This window comes from Punica granatum, chromosome 2 (assembly GCF_007655135.1).
Source record: "Punica granatum isolate Tunisia-2019 chromosome 2, ASM765513v2, whole genome shotgun sequence".
Lineage (NCBI taxonomy): Eukaryota > Viridiplantae > Streptophyta > Magnoliopsida > Myrtales > Lythraceae > Punica > Punica granatum.
Genome location: NC_045128.1, coordinates 37,371,786 through 37,389,454, shown reverse-complemented (window position 1 = coordinate 37,389,454; position 17,669 = coordinate 37,371,786). Strand labels below are relative to the sequence as shown.

General features: G+C 38.1%; 2 protein-coding genes across 6 annotated transcripts; one reads left to right on the top strand and one right to left on the bottom strand.

Annotated features, from left to right (window-relative positions):
• Positions 1-193: 193 nt before the first annotated feature.
• On the bottom strand, positions 194-2,029 carry LOC116196360 (factor of DNA methylation 1-like). 2 transcript variants are annotated; one of them, XM_031526036.1, is made up of 5 exons: positions 1,874-2,029; positions 1,424-1,538; positions 1,116-1,331; positions 700-1,003; positions 194-468 (listed from the first exon to the last, which is right to left on the bottom strand). In XM_031526036.1, the coding sequence occupies exons 2-4, from the start codon at positions 1,511-1,513 to the stop codon at positions 731-733; spliced, it is 579 nt and encodes a 192-aa protein (XP_031381896.1). In that variant the 5' UTR covers positions 1,514-1,538; positions 1,874-2,029; the 3' UTR covers positions 194-468; positions 700-730. The 2 variants fall into 2 exon arrangements, with proteins under 2 accessions (XP_031381896.1, XP_031381897.1); XM_031526037.1 differs by having other exon boundaries at positions 1,134-1,331.
• A 6,366-nt stretch (positions 2,030-8,395) lies between these two features.
• LOC116196288 (ubiquitin carboxyl-terminal hydrolase 26) lies at positions 8,396-16,134 on the top strand. Of its 4 annotated transcripts, none has more exons than XM_031525935.1 (14): positions 8,396-8,706; positions 9,574-9,668; positions 9,785-10,381; positions 10,517-10,772; positions 11,293-12,017; positions 12,368-12,476; positions 12,724-12,902; positions 13,354-13,638; positions 13,727-13,934; positions 14,087-14,158; positions 14,266-14,493; positions 14,850-15,113; positions 15,324-15,465; positions 15,593-16,134. In XM_031525935.1, the coding sequence occupies exons 2-14, from the start codon at positions 9,589-9,591 to the stop codon at positions 15,685-15,687; spliced, it is 3,240 nt and encodes a 1,079-aa protein (XP_031381795.1). In that variant the 5' UTR covers positions 8,396-8,706; positions 9,574-9,588; the 3' UTR covers positions 15,688-16,134. The 4 variants fall into 4 exon arrangements, with proteins under 4 accessions (XP_031381795.1, XP_031381796.1, XP_031381799.1 ...); XM_031525936.1 differs by having other exon boundaries at positions 8,405-8,698; XM_031525939.1 differs by lacking the exon at positions 9,785-10,381 and having other exon boundaries at positions 8,406-8,698.
• The last annotated feature ends 1,535 nt before the right edge of the window (positions 16,135-17,669 follow it).

Sequence of the window (17,669 nt, the reverse complement as noted above, 5' to 3'; positions counted from 1 at the left end):
AGAAGGTATGTATGAAATTTACATGGATCGTGCAGATTAATGGAATAGAGCATGCTCCCGTGCATTATGCATGGGACTTGCTTAAAAACATTTCCGGGATTAATATATTTAAGGAAACAAAAAAGAGAGAGAGAGAGAGAGAGAGACTGACTGAGAATGAGAGAAGTTAATCCTTCTCGATGAAACCTCGAGGTGTAAGCATAAAGGAATTGCCATTAATATCAGCCTTCTAGCATCCAACATTACCCTGGCTAGGCATCATTCTTTCTTACTTACATATAAAAGTTCTTAATAACATATATACTGATTCTTCTTCTTTTTCCATAGTCCATCCATACCAACAAAATGAAAATCATAAAAAAAAAACCCGCAATATAATCAATAGCCATCATTTTTCTTCTCGTGGTCTTCTAGTCCAACAACCGCTGCTTCATTGACGTCCTGGCTACCTAAGTCCCGATGCCTCCCCTACAGCAATGGTAAGTAGATATCAGCGCTCCATGGCAAGCAGTCAAACGATACATACCGGAAACTCAATTCACTCGATCCCCACTGAATAATGCATCAGGGAATCAGGATTTATTAACAGCTAATGTGCATAATTAAAAAACCATAACATAACCAAACAAGCGCGCAGTCGTTGTAATCTCTTATCATAAGCAGAGATGGTTCAGTAAAAGATGATATAAAAGATCTCACCAAGTAACTGGACCTGATATAAAATGGTCCATCACACGGAACCGGAACCGGTATCGGCTCTTGTGATTCTGCCCATGATGTCCGATAAATCTCCTCTTTCGATTTTGCCCATGATGTCTTCAATCACTTCCTTCAAAGAGGCCTTCCGATTCTCCCTGAAATTCCATATCTCGGTGACAGTATATCGTCCACTCGCGTTATGTTCATTTATTTCCATCAAGGCTGTGACGACAGCTTTGTACGGCTCCTCTCCAAACTCTTGCCTGAGTTTCTGCAGTTTCTCATCCTGTTCGTCAATGACTTCCTACAAAACCATGCATTAGCCATTGCAAGTCATTTTGGACAAGATAAATCGTCGAGAATTCAGCTCTTCTATTTCAAAGTGTATTCATATGCATCGCCCTGAATCGCCATACCTGGAGACTTTCACTGACCTCGATCATCTTAATTGGATACCAACCGGGATCACTTAACTGCTGCATCCACAGGGAAGTTAACGCAGCTGCCTGTGACTCGGCTTTCTCAGGCGGGAACCTCTCCCTACAAGCATCTTCGAATGGCTTCGAATCGATTTGCCCCAACCTCTTCAGGCCGATATTTGTGGGCGCACCGAGCAGCCCTCTTTGCATGCCCTTCATACATACAGAATCACATCCCTTCATAAGTGACCATGGAAACTCTTGAAATTCCCCAGCTAAACTAACGAAGCCAGACAAGTAATTACCTCGATCAGAACTTTACGAGCCGCTCCTAGTTCATCATTGAGCTCCCTCTCCTTGTTAATCGAGTAGCTGCGCAGTTCCGCTTCCTCCATGTGAGTTAGCTACCCAAAACTTCTCCTGATTCGACGGCCAATTGACGTAAGCGAGGTTCAGCAAATGAATCGACAACAACAGCGATTAGGGTTTTAGGCATGTACTCTCCCCCCTCTCTTCTCTAGTTAGATTAGATTACAGTCTCGATCATCAGGCAAAATTAAAGACAATGAAGGAAACGAACAAAAGAGAAAACATCAGCAGCAACAAGAGAGCAACAAAAAAAAAAAGAGCAGTCTCCGATCAGCTCGACGTAGGCGCAGGGAAGCTAAATGCGGAACCCTAAAAGCGCTCACAGATAGACAAGACCGGCAACGTAGCAGCTTAAATTTCAAGGAAGAGAGGAGAAGGAGACTGACCAGAGGCGAAGGGATTCTGCAAGAGCGCCGCGCCTGTCGCCGTTGGGTCGATGATTGAAGTGGCAGTGGCAGGGATACTGGAGGAGCTGTATATATAGTCTCAGTAGTGCAATGGGTTTCGAGCGGAAAAAAAAAACAAAACAAAACAAAAGGCAATGTCATGTAATGGGTAGAAACTGAAGGACTATTTGTTTGTTTCAAATAACAAAAAAAATAATAAATAAAAACAAAAGGGACTTTTTTTTGGTGTGTTTGATTTTAGAGTTAAAGTAACTTTGATTTTGACTGTGGAAAAAGGACAAATGTTGTGTAGTGTGTTGAGTTAAAATTAAAGTTAAATTTTTTGACTTGGAAAATGTGTATTTTTATTGTGTAGTGGGTTGAGTTAAAATTAAAGTTAAAATTTTTGTGATTTTAACTCTGAAAATAAACGGGCCATTTGTGTTCATGTAACTAGGCAATAACTCGTGCAATTACATTATAAATTTGGTGCAAATATAAAGTCGAATTATAGTTCAAAAATTATATTTATATGAATTTTGGTACGTAACCAATTGAATCATATTAAAAAATTATATTTCGAGATACTTTTTACAATTATTAAGTACATTTTTCATTTTTAGGAAGAATATTAATTACTAATCAATATGTACGAACAATGCGGACTAATTGAAAATGATTCATTGAATTTGATCCAACTAAAACATATGGTGAAATTTGTCTAATGGAACTAAAAGGACGCCAGCTTTAGAGCTAAGGATTTGCTAACCGAGTTTAAATAGTGCTTCCACATCGCGCTATTCAGCTTTAATATATTATAATTGATAAGAACTTTGCATTGGAAAATTTGAATTTTACATCGTATTTGTTGTGATCTTGATGCGGTTAACAATCAAACGAAGAGAAAGCGAGAAATCAAGACTTGATTAATTTTATGTGGTAAAATCCCTTCCAACGAGAAAGGGTAAACCTCTACGGGCAGCGCCAGAGAATAATTTACTGTGAAGAATGGAGATTACAAGTTACAAAGCTCCGTCTCACTTGACTCCCACTCAAGATCGCTACACTGAAAACCCTAGCCTTCTCACTCTCGAGTGTTTCTCAAGCTCTCTATATTTTTCTTCTTTGCTTCCAACGTTCAAGAGAGAAAAGTGAGAGAGATATGTGCCCCTTTCTTCCTTCATTCTATCTATTTATATAGGCCACATACTAATTACCTTTGTCTTTACCATAATTAATGAAGAGCTTATCAAGATTACAAGTTGGCCAATTGATCACAAAAAAGGTGGCCTATAATTTTTTGCTTTCAAAATAAGGTCGGTTCTTGAAGGGAGGTGACAGATTGTCCTAAGTCGCAATTGCATAAACGCGGAAGTTGCAGCTCCAAACCTTCTGCCCATGATTTTCATACTAGAGTCGTGACTCCAGATTCTTGCAGTCGCAAGTATGTCGAGTATAGCCACGATCCTTCATTCCGATTCTCCTGTCAAACACGAATATACATTTCCACGAATACCAAAATTTCAAAATACGAGCAAAATGATAGAGACTTCCAATGACAATCAACTTGACCTACAAACTAGCAAGAATACTAACAACAGTCGAAGACTTAGCACAAATATTTGCTCATTAATGGAGAAAATAACTCTAGCATAAAGAGTTAGCAAACATACGTGGTCTTCTTTTCCAGGAATAATGAACCCCTCAAGTTGCTTCATGTAGATCCTCTCCTCGAGTGTTCCATATAGAAAAGCTGTTTTCGTATCGAGTTGCTCCGGCTCGAGGTCATACAAGGCCACCAGCACTAATAAGACTCTGATAGAGCTATTCTTCACCACAGAAGAAAACACTTCATTGAAGTCGATCCCCTCCCTTTGCGTAAAACCTTTCACTTCCAGTCTTGCCTTAAACCTTGGACCCTCAACTCTAGGGATTCTTTCCTTCTTCTTGAATATCCACTTGCATTCGACTGTCTTCTGGTTTTCAGGAGACTTCACAAGCTCCCAAGTCTAATTATTCCGAAGAGACTCCATCTTTTTTGCCATGGCCATTCCCCTTGCGCTAAATTCTCACATTGAATAGCTTTTTTGTAGCTCAACGGATCCTCGCTTTCAATCTGCTCAGTAACATTTAGGGCATAAGCAAGCAGCTCTGCATGCCCGTATTTCTGGGGAACTTTTTCTTTTCTCCTTATCTCTTATGAGAATATAATCATGGAGAGGATGTTGATCTTGCGGCTGCTCTTGAAGCTATTTGACTTGAACTTCCTCAACTTCACGTGGACTTTCAGATGTGTTGATCTCAGGCTCAACTGCGGAACACCTTTGCTCAAAAGGTATCTCGATCTCCCCTGAATGCTCCTAGTGTGGGTCTCCTGAAGAATCCATTCTACACATCCTTCGGGAATGTGCCACAGTTGGGAATCTTTGGTCCTCCTTGGGGATTTCTTCTTCTAAGAAGGGCACCTTTGTCCTTCCCATTGACTAATGGCTCATACTCAACTGTGAGGCCTATGAGCTCCACTCTTTGAGCATTCCATGGAAGATTGTGTTCCCCTATGCTCTTTGGTCCCTTTGGAAACACAAGAACAAGTGCATCTTTGAGGGCTACTAGCCCAACACCACTTTACTCCATCGCAAGTGTCTTGAACTATCTGCAGAGTACTTTGCTTCCATGAAGCATGCTGCCGCTGCATCTATCACCACCATCTAGGTTAGGTGGTCACCCCTCCTGAGCACTGGATAAAGCTCATCACTAATGGGTCAGTTAGACGTTGTCCAAGAAGTGCGGGGGCGAGAGGTGTCCTTCGTAACCATCTCGGGGGTTGGATCAAAGGGTTTAGCAGGACTGTAGGCTCTTGTAACAGCCTCCTAGCCGAAGACTCGGCACTCAGGGATGGGCTTATTATGGCCCTCAATATGGGCATTCAATTCCTACTTGTGGAATTAGATGCTAAGGTAGTATGTGATCTAGTTTCCAGGATGAATCATGACAATCTATCTCTAATCTCTGATTGCAGGATACTCACGGGCCAATTTGAAGGGCTTAGGATGCAGCACATCTATCGGGAAGCAAATATGGTAGCTGACCAACTTGCTCGTCTCGGTTTGGATAGCACTAGAATCCATATTTCCCCGGCTGGTGACAACGGCTCTGTGCACCTCCTTCCTGAAACTCTTGCCTAAGGCTGCGTAGTTTCTCGTCCTGTTCGTCAACCACTCTACAAAACCACGCGCATTAAACCACTGCAAGTCATCTTGGACTGAGATAAATCATCGAGAATTCGACTGTTTAGTATCCCCATGCTATATGTGTATGCATAGCTCGGAATCACCATACCTGGACATTTCCATCGACCTCAATGATATTAACTGGATTACCGATTAGGATCTCTTAAATGATGCATCCACAGGGAACTTAGCAAAGCTGCCTGTAACTCGGCTTCCTCGGGTGGGAACCTTTCCGTACAAATCTTTCAGAGACCAAATATTAAAGGATTCGGATTGCCAATTCTGAATGTGGCCCAACTTTGGACAAATACGGAGTGACAAATCCGGCCGGACATAGGACTAGGTTCTGTTGCTCTGTTAAGGCTTTTCTGTCTATAGTCGCAACCTACTTAATTCATCTTAGATTATTCATGGGCTTACGGGTTTTATAGTCGCACTAGCCACATATTTCCTTTCTTGGATAGGAAATCCTAATCTCCTTATTGCTTTGCTCGCCATCATTATCAACTTCGTTTTCTTTTTATTATTTTCCCTGGGAATAAGCTTTGTGTCATGTGCTAAGAATTTGGAGCCCATGCAGGCGCTTATGGATCGGTATATTGAGGCTTTCCATGACCGGCCTGCCTAATTTGATACGCCAAACTGCAAAGTAGATATTCTAAGATAGGGTACGTTCGTCTAATACAACATTCAATATTAGCTCACGCACAATGGAGACGATCCGTACTTAGATAGAGAATAATATTGTCACACTTGGGAAGGAATTGGAATATTGCCCCGTGACATTAGCTTATTGCGCAAGTATATACAAAATTAATAAAAGATAATTATTTTTCGTTTATGAAAAGATTATTTAAGTTATTGATAAACTTTGCATTTTTTAAAAAAAAATATCTACTCGTAAATAGATTGATAATTGATATTTGATTGACTGATAAAATAAGTAAGCACATTTTAAGAAGAGGTTCATTGAAAGAAAATAAAAGAAAAAAAAGGAGAGAGGTTGATTTTATATATATAAATACTTATAAATGAATGTCCGTGCTAGGCATGAGATTTGCTAAACTCCTTTGATCGATTATCTCCTTATTTTATTTTCTCTCACACCTCCAAATGTATTAGCATGACTCTTTCATAATAACAATCCATAATCTATCTCTATAATCTATACTACTACTAATAATAATAATACAATATAGTAAGGGAGAATTAATATATTAATTATGCATTAATTAGTTTTAAAATTTATTATAATATATAACTAAAAATTAAAAAAAAGCATGTAATGGGTATATTCGATAAAAGACTTTTGAACGGTTACACTCAATAAATCATAAAAACTATAAAAATTAAAATACAATTATCCAAAGTACAAATTTGATCATTTAATTAATATAAAAATTAAAACGTAGTTAGCTAAGTAACTGAAATCAATATATTTTTTTAGATAGTTAAAAAGGGTTAGGGGCGACCAACATAGTAACCCTCACGGGGCGTAATCATATGGGCCCGAATCCTGCCGCAGACTATTTGATTTGAGTCATAACTACACCAGGAGCCGAGAGCCTGGGCTCAAACTGCGACCCCAATAAGGCATCAGAAGAACATCGCCCATCCACAAGTTTATAGTCGGGATATTACTACTGCAAGTGGGTTTGATAACAAATCGGGGGACCTTCTCCCTTTATTTACTCCAAGTCTCCAAGGAGACTCGAAAATCGAAATTCCCAAACCACTTACACATGAATATAAAAGGTTCAATTTATAAAATTTGTGTTCAATTTCATCAATCATAATGTATGTAAAGTAAATTGTAACTTGAGAATAATGCAAAGGGTGAAATAGTGATTAATATTGTAGTAATGAAATGGAAACAACCTAATCAAAAGTTCTTAAAAAAATCAACATTATATGTATTATTAAAACTTTACGCAAATCATTTGCTTGACTTTCAGATATAAGAAACACTAAATACCTTATACTAACAAGTTGAATATCCATGTTATTAAATAATTCTCGGTATATAGATATGTTAGTATCAAATAATAAAAAGAAGGGTATATATTCCACTTCATGCTTATAGAGTTAAATCCAATAACTAAAGAACGAAATTATTAAAAAAATTGTAAAACTAAATATTTATACTTTAGAAAATATATATTTTATTTTATACAGTAACTCATGTCAAAATTCCGTGCAACGTACTGGTAAAACACTAGTTAATAAGTATTGTCTACTATATATATTCTAAAACGCGCATTTTTTTTCTTTTCATTTCCATAGTCCGAGATCCAAATATAAATCTTTAGTTCACTTGCTATATTCTTCAATTTCTCATAACATCTTAAGTACTTATAATCGGCCTATTAGGTTCTGTCATAGTATAAAAGAGGGATCGATCGCGGATTCAATTGTTCATTCGAGACGATATTCGCTGACGTGCGTGAAGGGTCTTTCGCCTCTACTCAGTTCTCACCACAACATCGATAGTAACTAGGTAAAACCACGAAATCCTTCTCTTTTCTGGTAAAGTTTATCTTAGCACATGTACACGTAACGCACGGAGTGAGCACATACTCTTCGCCAAAAGTTGAGAGGGAATTAATCTCTGTTGGTTAAATGCTAGATAAGTAGCATGCACGTAGATTCTTCAATTAATTTGTAATACGGATCAGATGGCAAATTCATATAATTACAATACTCTCCATCCGATAGTTATGATCACTTGCAATAATCTCGATCCTATAGTTATGACCACTTGCGATAGATTCAATAGTCATCGATCGATCTTTCACATATTTATTATTATCATTATTATTATTGAAAATGGTAAAAATCCTCAGTACGATCAGATTTGTCTCCTCATTTACGTTTTGTTTGTTTTCAAAATTATAATTTTACTTTACTCGACTCTATTATATTATTTCATCAATTCAATAACATAATCATTACTTTTTTATTTTTTATTTTTTTCTCCAATTTAATAAATACATTATCCTACGTACAATTTTTTAAACCATTATTATAATTAATTTTTTAATATTAAAATTTTCATACTATTAATTATTTTTTTTATTTTTTTTCAATTTTATAATAAATTCTCATACATAATTTTTCTTGATAATTATTACAATCATTTTTTTAATGGTAAATCTCCTCAATTCTTTTGTCTTCATCCTGTGAAGCAGAGTAGAGTAGAGTGATAATTTTACTTCGAAACCAAACGCATGCTTTTGGAAAAAATAAATTTATACATAGAGAAAATAATTAATGGATTTCGAAAGGATTTTTTTTTCCTGGGAAATTTTTTTTCATGTTTTTGGGTGGGAACTGGAAGGAAGACGAGGAAGCTGAACCGAGGCCTTTCCACACGGCAGAAGCCCCAAATCAATCCTTTCCCGCCTCTGCCCTAACATCTCCGCCGGTTCACGGCTACAGCGGCCACCGGAGGCCCTTTCTCTCCTCCTTCCACAGGCGGAGGAATGCCGTTGCTGATGTTTTTGTCTCAATCTGCAGCATTCAACGGCCTGGCGACCTGCTGCTGAGATCAAGAGCTCCCCGTCGCTGGCCCTGCTAGTTCCTCTGTCATCAACAAGTAAATTCGTAAGCTCACTGCTCTTCGAAATTGTTGCGAACGTGCTGTTTACTTCACTGATCAGCTGATGCCTTCGCCTATTTAGCTGTGACTGTCTGTATCTGCTGAAATGGCGGGGATGTATATGTTATGCGTTGATGGCAATCGCTGCCGGAAGTAGGTTTTGTGGATGGTTAGAGCTGAAATTTTACAAACTAGTGGGTGTAGTGGACGATGTGAACGAGAAGATGCTAAAATCAACCACCCTGGCTCTGGAAAAGTAATCCGAGTTAGTCGGGTAAGGGTGGAGCAGTACATTATCATTCTTCTCACGGGGATCGCTCACTTGTAACATTGGTGTTAGATGATAAAAATAAGCTCCTTTCTGTATTTTTTGACTTAGCAGTCAATCCAAAGCTTCGATTGCCTCGCATTCTAGTTACAGAAGGGTTAGAGGGGCTGGGCAAAAGGAATTCATAAGCAACTATATGGATCTGATGGGAAGATGTGAGGGTCCTTGAAGCGCAGCAAGTCACGTTATATTTTAGGATGTTGCAACTTGCATTGTCGTGATGGTGGATAATTAGATGCTTTACTTAGACTTGTACTGAGAGTAAGGTGTATATATTAGCCGTGTGGGCCTCTTGGGATGTTAGATGGTGTCAGTTGTAGGACGCAGGATTCTAGACTGACATAAGGGTAGAGTGTTTGATGATAGAATTGCTTCTTTTGCGCATACAAATGATGTTAAATCGAAGTATGGTAGCGCATGGTTTGTCAACAGAAGCTCTGTACCTAGTTTCCTGCTACTCTATTCCAATTTCCTCCGCTCCTAGTTTATCTGTGGAATCTCCTGATCCGTCTATTGCATTTCTTGGCATGTGCTTTTGTTGCAGATCATTCTTTTAAAGATGAGCCGACCAACTACCAGAAGTAAAAATAAGAAACCAAGGCTGGACAATAATGCTGACAGGTCTTCTGAGATATTGAGGTATGAATGACATGTCTGTGTGCTGTTACTTCATGTTGTGTTTACATTTTTCCCTTTTTTTTTTTTAAATCTATTTATTTAAGATGCACGCATATATATATATTTTTATTCTCTAGGAAAATCCATGCACTGGGTGAAATAACGGGTGATGACGTAAACCAGTTATACAATATTTGGAAGCCAGTTTGCCTGGGCTGCCGGGTTAATAGCAAGGATAACCCAAATTGCTTTTGTGGCCTTATCCCATCAACCACTGGGAGCCGAAAATCTGGATTATGGCAGAAGATGTCAGAGATTGTCCATGCCATGGGTCCTGACCCATCTCAGGATCTTCGTGATTCACTTGACTTCCCAGCAGGGTTGACAAATCTGGGGGCAACATGCTATGCCAACAGTATACTTCAATGTTTATACATGAATACATCGTTCCGTCGAGGTGTTTTCTCCATTGAATCAGACTTAATGAAACAACAGCCAGTGTTGAATCAGCTTGCATGGCTATTTGCACAGCTTCATGGAAGCAAAAGGTCCTTTGTGGAATCTGCACCATTTATAAAGACTCTGGAGTTAGATAATGGAGTTCAACAAGATAGCCATGAGTTCCTAACGTTGCTCCTTTCTCTGCTTGAACGCTGTCTGAGCCATTCTAGAAATCCAGCAGCAAGAACAATTGTTCAGGATCTTTTTCGTGGAAGTGTGTCGCATGTGACAACGTGAGATTGAGTTTTAATTTTCTCTTGACTTGCTATTTCTTTGATATTTGAGTCACTGCTCACAGTTCGATTTCGGAAGATCGTAATGGTTTAATTTGCTTTTTTTTTTTCCCCTCTCCCCATTTCTGCATTTAGATGTTCAAAATGTGGAAAGGATTCAGAAGCCTCGTCGAAGATTGAAGATTTCTATGAGTTGGAGCTGAATGTGATGGGATTGAAAAGTTTAGGTGAGAGCTTAGATGATTACCTGAACGTGGAAGAGCTAAATGGAGAAAACCAGTATTTCTGTGACTCTTGCAGTGAAAGGGTTGATGCTACCAGAAGCATTAAGCTGCGTTCATTGCCAGCGGTCCTCAATATCCAGCTAAAGCGATGTGTTTTTCTTCCTAAGGTAGGTTATCATATATATTTTATTTGTCTGCTGTAATACTGCCCACTTCTGTCTGCATTGTTTTAGTTATTATTTTATATATATAAGTTCTTTCTTTAGTCCCGTTTTCACTCTTTAATTAAGAAATCTTCCACTGGAGCACAAGAGGATACATGCATCCCAGTTATAAAGAGACATCATTGTAGGCCATTCATCATCTAGAAATTAGTAACTTTAATACCACAAAAATTCCATCATAGTGTCTAGCTATTTATTATACTGTGTACTTAATTTACAAGACTCATGGAAGTAGGGAAAAAAAAAATATTTGGAATGCCAGAGAGTTAATCAAATATAGTATCAGGTTGGCATCCTGATACCAATGATATTGGTACAAAAGCTCAAACCTTAAAACATCTTTAGGCAGAGTATTTGCATAGGTCTCAATACATTAACAAGTTCACTATTTTCTTTTCTTCATTGCTTTTTTCCCCTTTATCTTTTACACCATCATGTGCTAACGTTTACTTTGTGTTTCCAGACAACAACGAAGAAGAAAATTACTTCCGCATTTAGTTTCCCTCGAGAACTTGACATGACAGAGAGGTTGTCTGACCCTGCCCAGGGTGATTTGGTATATGACTTGTCAGCTGTGCTGATACACAAAGGAACTGCTGTAAATAGTGGCCATTACATTGCTCATATTAAGGATGAGAAAACAGGGCAATGGTGGGAATTTGATGATGAGAGTGTGTCAAAATTAGGTTGTCATCCCTTTGGAGAAGGATCTTCAAAGACAATGAGTAGGGATTCTCAAACAGAGCCTTCTGCCCAAACAAGCAATGGCGATACCAAATCAAGCAATGCTAAGAAGCAATCTTCAGAAACTGCTGTTTCAAATACCGATGAGACATTTTCATCTACTGATGCGTATATGTTGATGTACAATCTTCGACATTCAAAGATAAATCGTCTAGAGAAGCCAATTAATGGCAATTCTGCTGATGAAGATGACTTTGCCAGTATCAGTAATGGCAATTCTATTCCACCTTACCTTAGCGAAGAGATAAGTAACTCGAATGCTACCTTAACGGAGGCTTGCCAACAGTACAAATTGAGGAAGGAAAAAGAGTCAGATCACATCACAGAACGAAGACAAGAGGTGCGGTCTGTCCTTTCTGAAGCCCCTGTTCAATCGTGTGATGAACCATATTTTTGGATATCAATGAATTGGCTTCGTGAGTGGGCTGACAACATTACACCCTCGTAAGTGCAGGTTCTTGTATTGCCTTTGCTTTTCATCTCTCGATCCATTAAGGTTCTATTGTGCAAATTTTTGTTTTAGTCTTTTCATTTGGTTTAATGATCTGTATCTGTGACCACTTTCCAAAATGAAGTATGTCTGACAGTAATTTCCTAGAATTTTGATATCCCATTCCACTAAGTTTCCATCTTGTGAATTTTAAATTGTTCTTGCCTTTTGGATTGATCTATGCATGTGACCGCTTGCCCAAAATTAAGTTTGTTGTTTGTCAGTAACTTTCTAGAATGATAATTACTATTTAGCCTCTATACCGTTTCGGTTTTCCAATTATGAACCGAGTTTCTTATTGTAGGGTCCTTGATAATACAACTGTCCAATGCTTACATGGAAAACTGCCCATGTCAAAAGTGAGTTCTGCAAAGCGGCTGTCTGCTGAAGCTTGGTTGAAATTGTTTACTAAGGTACAGGTTTTGTTCATTTTTGGGAATCTTTTCTCTTGACTGATGTTGTTTTAGTTTTGTTCACATTGAATGCATTGCGAAATTGAGAGGGAGTTGCAGGTTCAATTATAGTGAACTATTTTTTTAACTAAACACAAAGAAATGCCAAAACTGGTTGTTTGTGGAATCACTTTGATGATTGAAAAAGCAGAAACCTCTGTATCAGTGCATTGTTCTAATTTCGTTTGAATATGCTTTTGAAACTCAGTATAATGGGGGCCCAGCACTAGGCAATCAGGATTACTGCAAGGACTGCCTTATTGATGCAGCACGCAAATTGGTGTCCGGTGAAAGCTACAGAGACAGAAGAAAACTAATGAAGGAAATTGCAGAGTCTGTCCTGTCAGGGAATTGTTCGGATGGAACCTACTATGTATCTAAGGCCTGGTATGACTAAAGTTTTTCTTCTATTAACATGCCATCAGTTGTTGAGTTCTGCATAATTCTTTGAAATGAATTTCAAGGTGAACCTGCAAAAACTACAATTTTCTCCATATATTCAGATAAAAGAATCAAGACTTATATTAGCTTATGCACAGTCAGTGTCACATCTTTTTTTTGTATTCCTCACTTTGCAAGCAATGTGTACCTTCACTTTGGGGAGAAAGGGCATTTTGCAGGCGTTATTTTCCTGTTCATTATTTGCTTATATGCATGAGTGCACAACGTTTGTGCGGATGGACTAGATTAAACTTTCTGAAAGGTCAATCTGTTGGAAAACTCATTTAAAGACTTTCTTCTGAGTGTTTGACATGTTCTGGTTAGAGAACTTTGTAAGGACTTTAGAGATCAGATTTCCCTTTATTTTATAGTGATTGTGAATTTATATTTGTCGCAGGCTACAGCAATGGGTCAAGAGAAAAGTCTTGGATGCTCCAAGTGAAGCAGATGTGGGTCCGACAGTTCCAATTTGTTGTCCTCATGGACAGCTTATGCCCGAGCAGGCTTCTGGTGCTAAGCGCTTGCTGGTCCCTGAGAATCTTTGGCTTTTCTTTTATGAAGATGCAGTTAAAGTCAAATCCGATGACATGGTGGATTGTCCAACATTTACTATGGACTCGGAGCAATGTTCTCAGTGCAGTAATGAACTTTCTGAAGTAGCATGCATGGAGGATTCTCTCAGGTTGTCTGGACTTTAAATAGTTTTGGGTATAGGTATTCATTTACTGCCATGGTTGCTTGAATTAACAATAATCAAATGTATGTGGCAGAGCAATGAAGAGCAAGCAGCGGCAAAACCATGACAAGTTGGCTGCAGCTAAAAGTATCCCCCTGTCTCCTCATTGTACATACTACTTGTTGCCCTCCTCGTGGCTTGCTACATGGAGAAATTATGTTAATGCTAGCAGCAAGAACGTCTCATCGTCCGAGGTACCTGAAAGTCTGAATGTTGTAATTGATCAGCTTAAATGTGAAAAGGTCAGTATGAGACTCTTCCTTGTGCAGCTTGTTCTTCGTCATATTCTGGCACCTTCCGAACATATATATCTGTTTTGGGGTCTTCATTGAATTTGCTCCCTTGATATTTTGATGTCTGAAAATGTGATTATTGTGCTTTTGCTTCTCTGCAGCATTCACATCTTGTAGAAAGGCCTCTTGACCTGGTTTACAAACGTGGCACTATTTTCCAGAAGGTCTCCAGTGTGAGTTTACTGATTCAGAAAACCGTTTTTGAAATATTGGAACTCCCACCCCACTTTCCCTGTTCATTTTAAGTAGCAGCTAATGAGTCATTTTGTTTGGATTCTAGACAGACGGACTGACAATTATTACTGAGAATGACTGGAAATGCTTCTGTGAAGAGTGGGGATGCTCTCAGGAGAAAGGCATTTCCGCCATGATTGAGTGCCCTGATAGTGCACACAGTAATGCTGATTCATCCAAAGAGACATCAGTATGTGAGGAGCAGCTGAATTCCCATGATGAAGCAAATGATCGATATGATGATAAGCAGCTAGTCATAAAAACATCCCCTGAGGTACTTTTCGGTCCTATCCTCCCATTTATTTAAAAAATAGCCATTTCCTTTGGCTCGTCTCACCTCTAGGGACGCATATTTGGGACAACAATTCACACAATGTTTTTGTCAAACGATCTTCACAAGCACCATTCGGTAAATTGAGGAACGAGTCTAGGTTCATAACCTCCACCACCCGTTCCTCTTTGGTTGTCTTACAGAATGAGGAACTAGCAACACTATTTTTTTTACTGAAAAAGCAAAAGTTCGGTTAGTGACTCTATTAGAATTGCAATAGCTTGGTTGATAAAAAGTCTCATGAAGAGTGGTGTAGTTCAATGCTCTGATGTAGTTTTCCTTTTTATGGTTGGTTCTAGGTCTGTGAGGATTGTATTGGAGAAAGAGCAAGCTGTGAGCTGATGCGGAAGCTTAACTATGTCGACCAAGATATACATGTTGTTTTCATCCAGGGAAAGGAAGTTCCGAGATCAATTTTAGAAGCTTCTGAGACTTCGTCTGATCCAGATCGCAGAAGTTCGAAGCGCTCTCGGAAGACAAACAGTGGAAATGCAATAAACCTGAAAGTTTCTGGTTCGACATCGGTCTACCAGTTAAAAATGATGATATGGGAATCTCTTGGGGTAATCTGGACAAGTCCGGATAATGACTTTTCTGTTTGATTTCCTACTAGAACTGATTCACTGTTCTACTTCATCAGATTAGTCATTGTGACCTAAGTGGGAATTACTCCGTTGGCAATCCTCCTTGTTTAGCTTTGAAAAGTTGGTGCATAATCTATCTGCTGACGCTACTATGCATTATTCCACTTATTGCTTCCTCAACGTGTGCAGGTTGTTAAGGAAAACCAGATTATCCACAAAGGTCATACAAAGATTGACGGGGAATCTGGCACTCTAGCAGACTTCAATATATTCCCGGGGGATACTTTGTGGGTGAGAGATTCGAAGATCCATGAGCATCGAGATATTGCTGGTAATTGTTTTTGTTGTGCTTAAAAGACATCAGAGGAGCCAACCTCTATTCTTGGACAGATGAGATAATCTTTTGGTGTTCTCCAATTGAGATACTGATGTGCGGAGATGTTACCTTTTTGCAACAGATGAGATAGCTGGGGACAAAATGGACGTCCAGAGTGCGGAGGAAGGCTTTCGTGGAACGCTTTTGACAGCTGATTTTTCATCCCAGGTTGTCTGAGGAGCTTCGATCTATTGTTAGCCAATGACATCATTATATCATATGGGATATATGTAGATTGTTGTCTGATTTATCGGAGTGGAACAGGGAGTTTTTTTGTTTTTTTGTTTTTGGGGGGGTGGAGGATTAAGTGTTGTGAATGTAGTTCGTAGAGGAGGGCAATCATCTTGAGATAAGACTGCAAGGGTCGTTGTATATCGCGATGGTATTTGCTAGAGATTCTATCTATGTTTTTGATGAGTTGGGGAAATTGGATTTACTTCCCCTGGAGGATTCTCGGATACTTATTGTCATGACATTGGTACCTGTATGATATGAAGAAATGGGGGGGATTTAGTTTATTGTTACCCTTATTGTAGTCTTCCTGTGATTACGAGCTCATGGGGGTTTAATTGTGAAAGTGACCGTGTTAAATCGAATGAATAGCTGATGTTGCAAATTATATAATCTCCTTGGGCTGTGATTGACTCATACGTTCGACTTTCACTTTTCACTCGTCAGCTTTTGAAAGTGTCCTTTGTCCTGGTATGTACTTGTCCGATATCGAGAAGTGATACAGAAAGCTATTCGGTGCAGGGACATGTACAATTCGGGGATCCTCCAACCGCGTTAGCTCAACCTTTAAATGTTGTTTCGACGGTAATGATGATATCAAAATTTCGTATGGTCATTTTTTTTTGAGACCCTTATTTACTCCTGTAGAGGTTGTTGGGGTGCTTAAATCTTGCTTAACCTGTTCATATGGTCGTATTCTAAATTCATCGGGTGGACGAATCTATCGGAGGTAACTTCATCTCATCCAAAAAATACATAGACGGGAAAGTGTGGAAATGAGCTTCTAATTCTCGAGAGTGAGTGTGCTTGGGACTTGAATGTGGATTGACTATTTTAGAGGCATGTGGATACATATTTATGTATTTAACAGTGACAATTTTCTATGTCCCATTTGTGTGCCTTTCCCATATCAAGAATGAATTTATTTTTCTCATGTCCTGATTTGTTCGTCATCATCAATTCTATACGTACCTTGTGATAAAAAAAACCTACAAAGCCTACACCTTTAGACAGAAAAAAGTTACATAGTAAGAAACAATGCCACCATTTTAGGACATGCCAAGAGCAAGAAGATCTAGAAGCAAAAACGAGCCCTAGAATCTTCAAAGAGTTAGGGATGAGACCGAAGAAAATTGATGTGGAATATGAAAGAATTTCCATAGATATACAAAAACACGAGAGACAGAGATGGAGAAAATTCTTTATAGAAAATTTAAATCGTATTATAATTTCTTCCATCTAATTATCAAAGTAAATGGTCATTACGATTCCTGAATATCTAATTTTCACTTCATGGAAAATTTATTCCGTCTTCCCGAAACTTTTGTTATTTTTTTGTTATTACTCAATAATTCTCATCTTTCCTAAGACTTCGTACTATGGCACTAATACTCATTCCATCGAATCCCGTGCGTTGTACGGGTTTGTCTCATATATCTCTATATCATTTATTGTCGTAATTATTTACATTTTGAAACATCAATTCTCTTATTATTAATTTTAATTTTCAAATAATAATCTTCAATAGTTTTTGTTATAAATTAGAGTAAGCTAATTATTATAATAATGATTTGAAATTCATTTTTTGAATTAACATGTGTCATTTTTTGAATTAATTGTTAATATAGATCTGCCGAATATGTTAAGTTTTGTAATTAGGATAAAAATCCTTTTGTCCTTTTTAAAACATTGTTTAGGATATCGATATTTTAATTTTAATTTTAATTTATTTATGAGTTTAAGTTCATAACGCTATGTCATAAAATTTCTTTTATGGGATCATAATTATTTATAAAATTCCATACATAATTAATTAATTAATTAATTTCTATGTAGTTTTATATCATTTGCGTTTTAAGTATATGTTCGGTTCGGTATAATACACACACATATATTATTTCTTATAATAATAAGTCTGATTTTTGAAA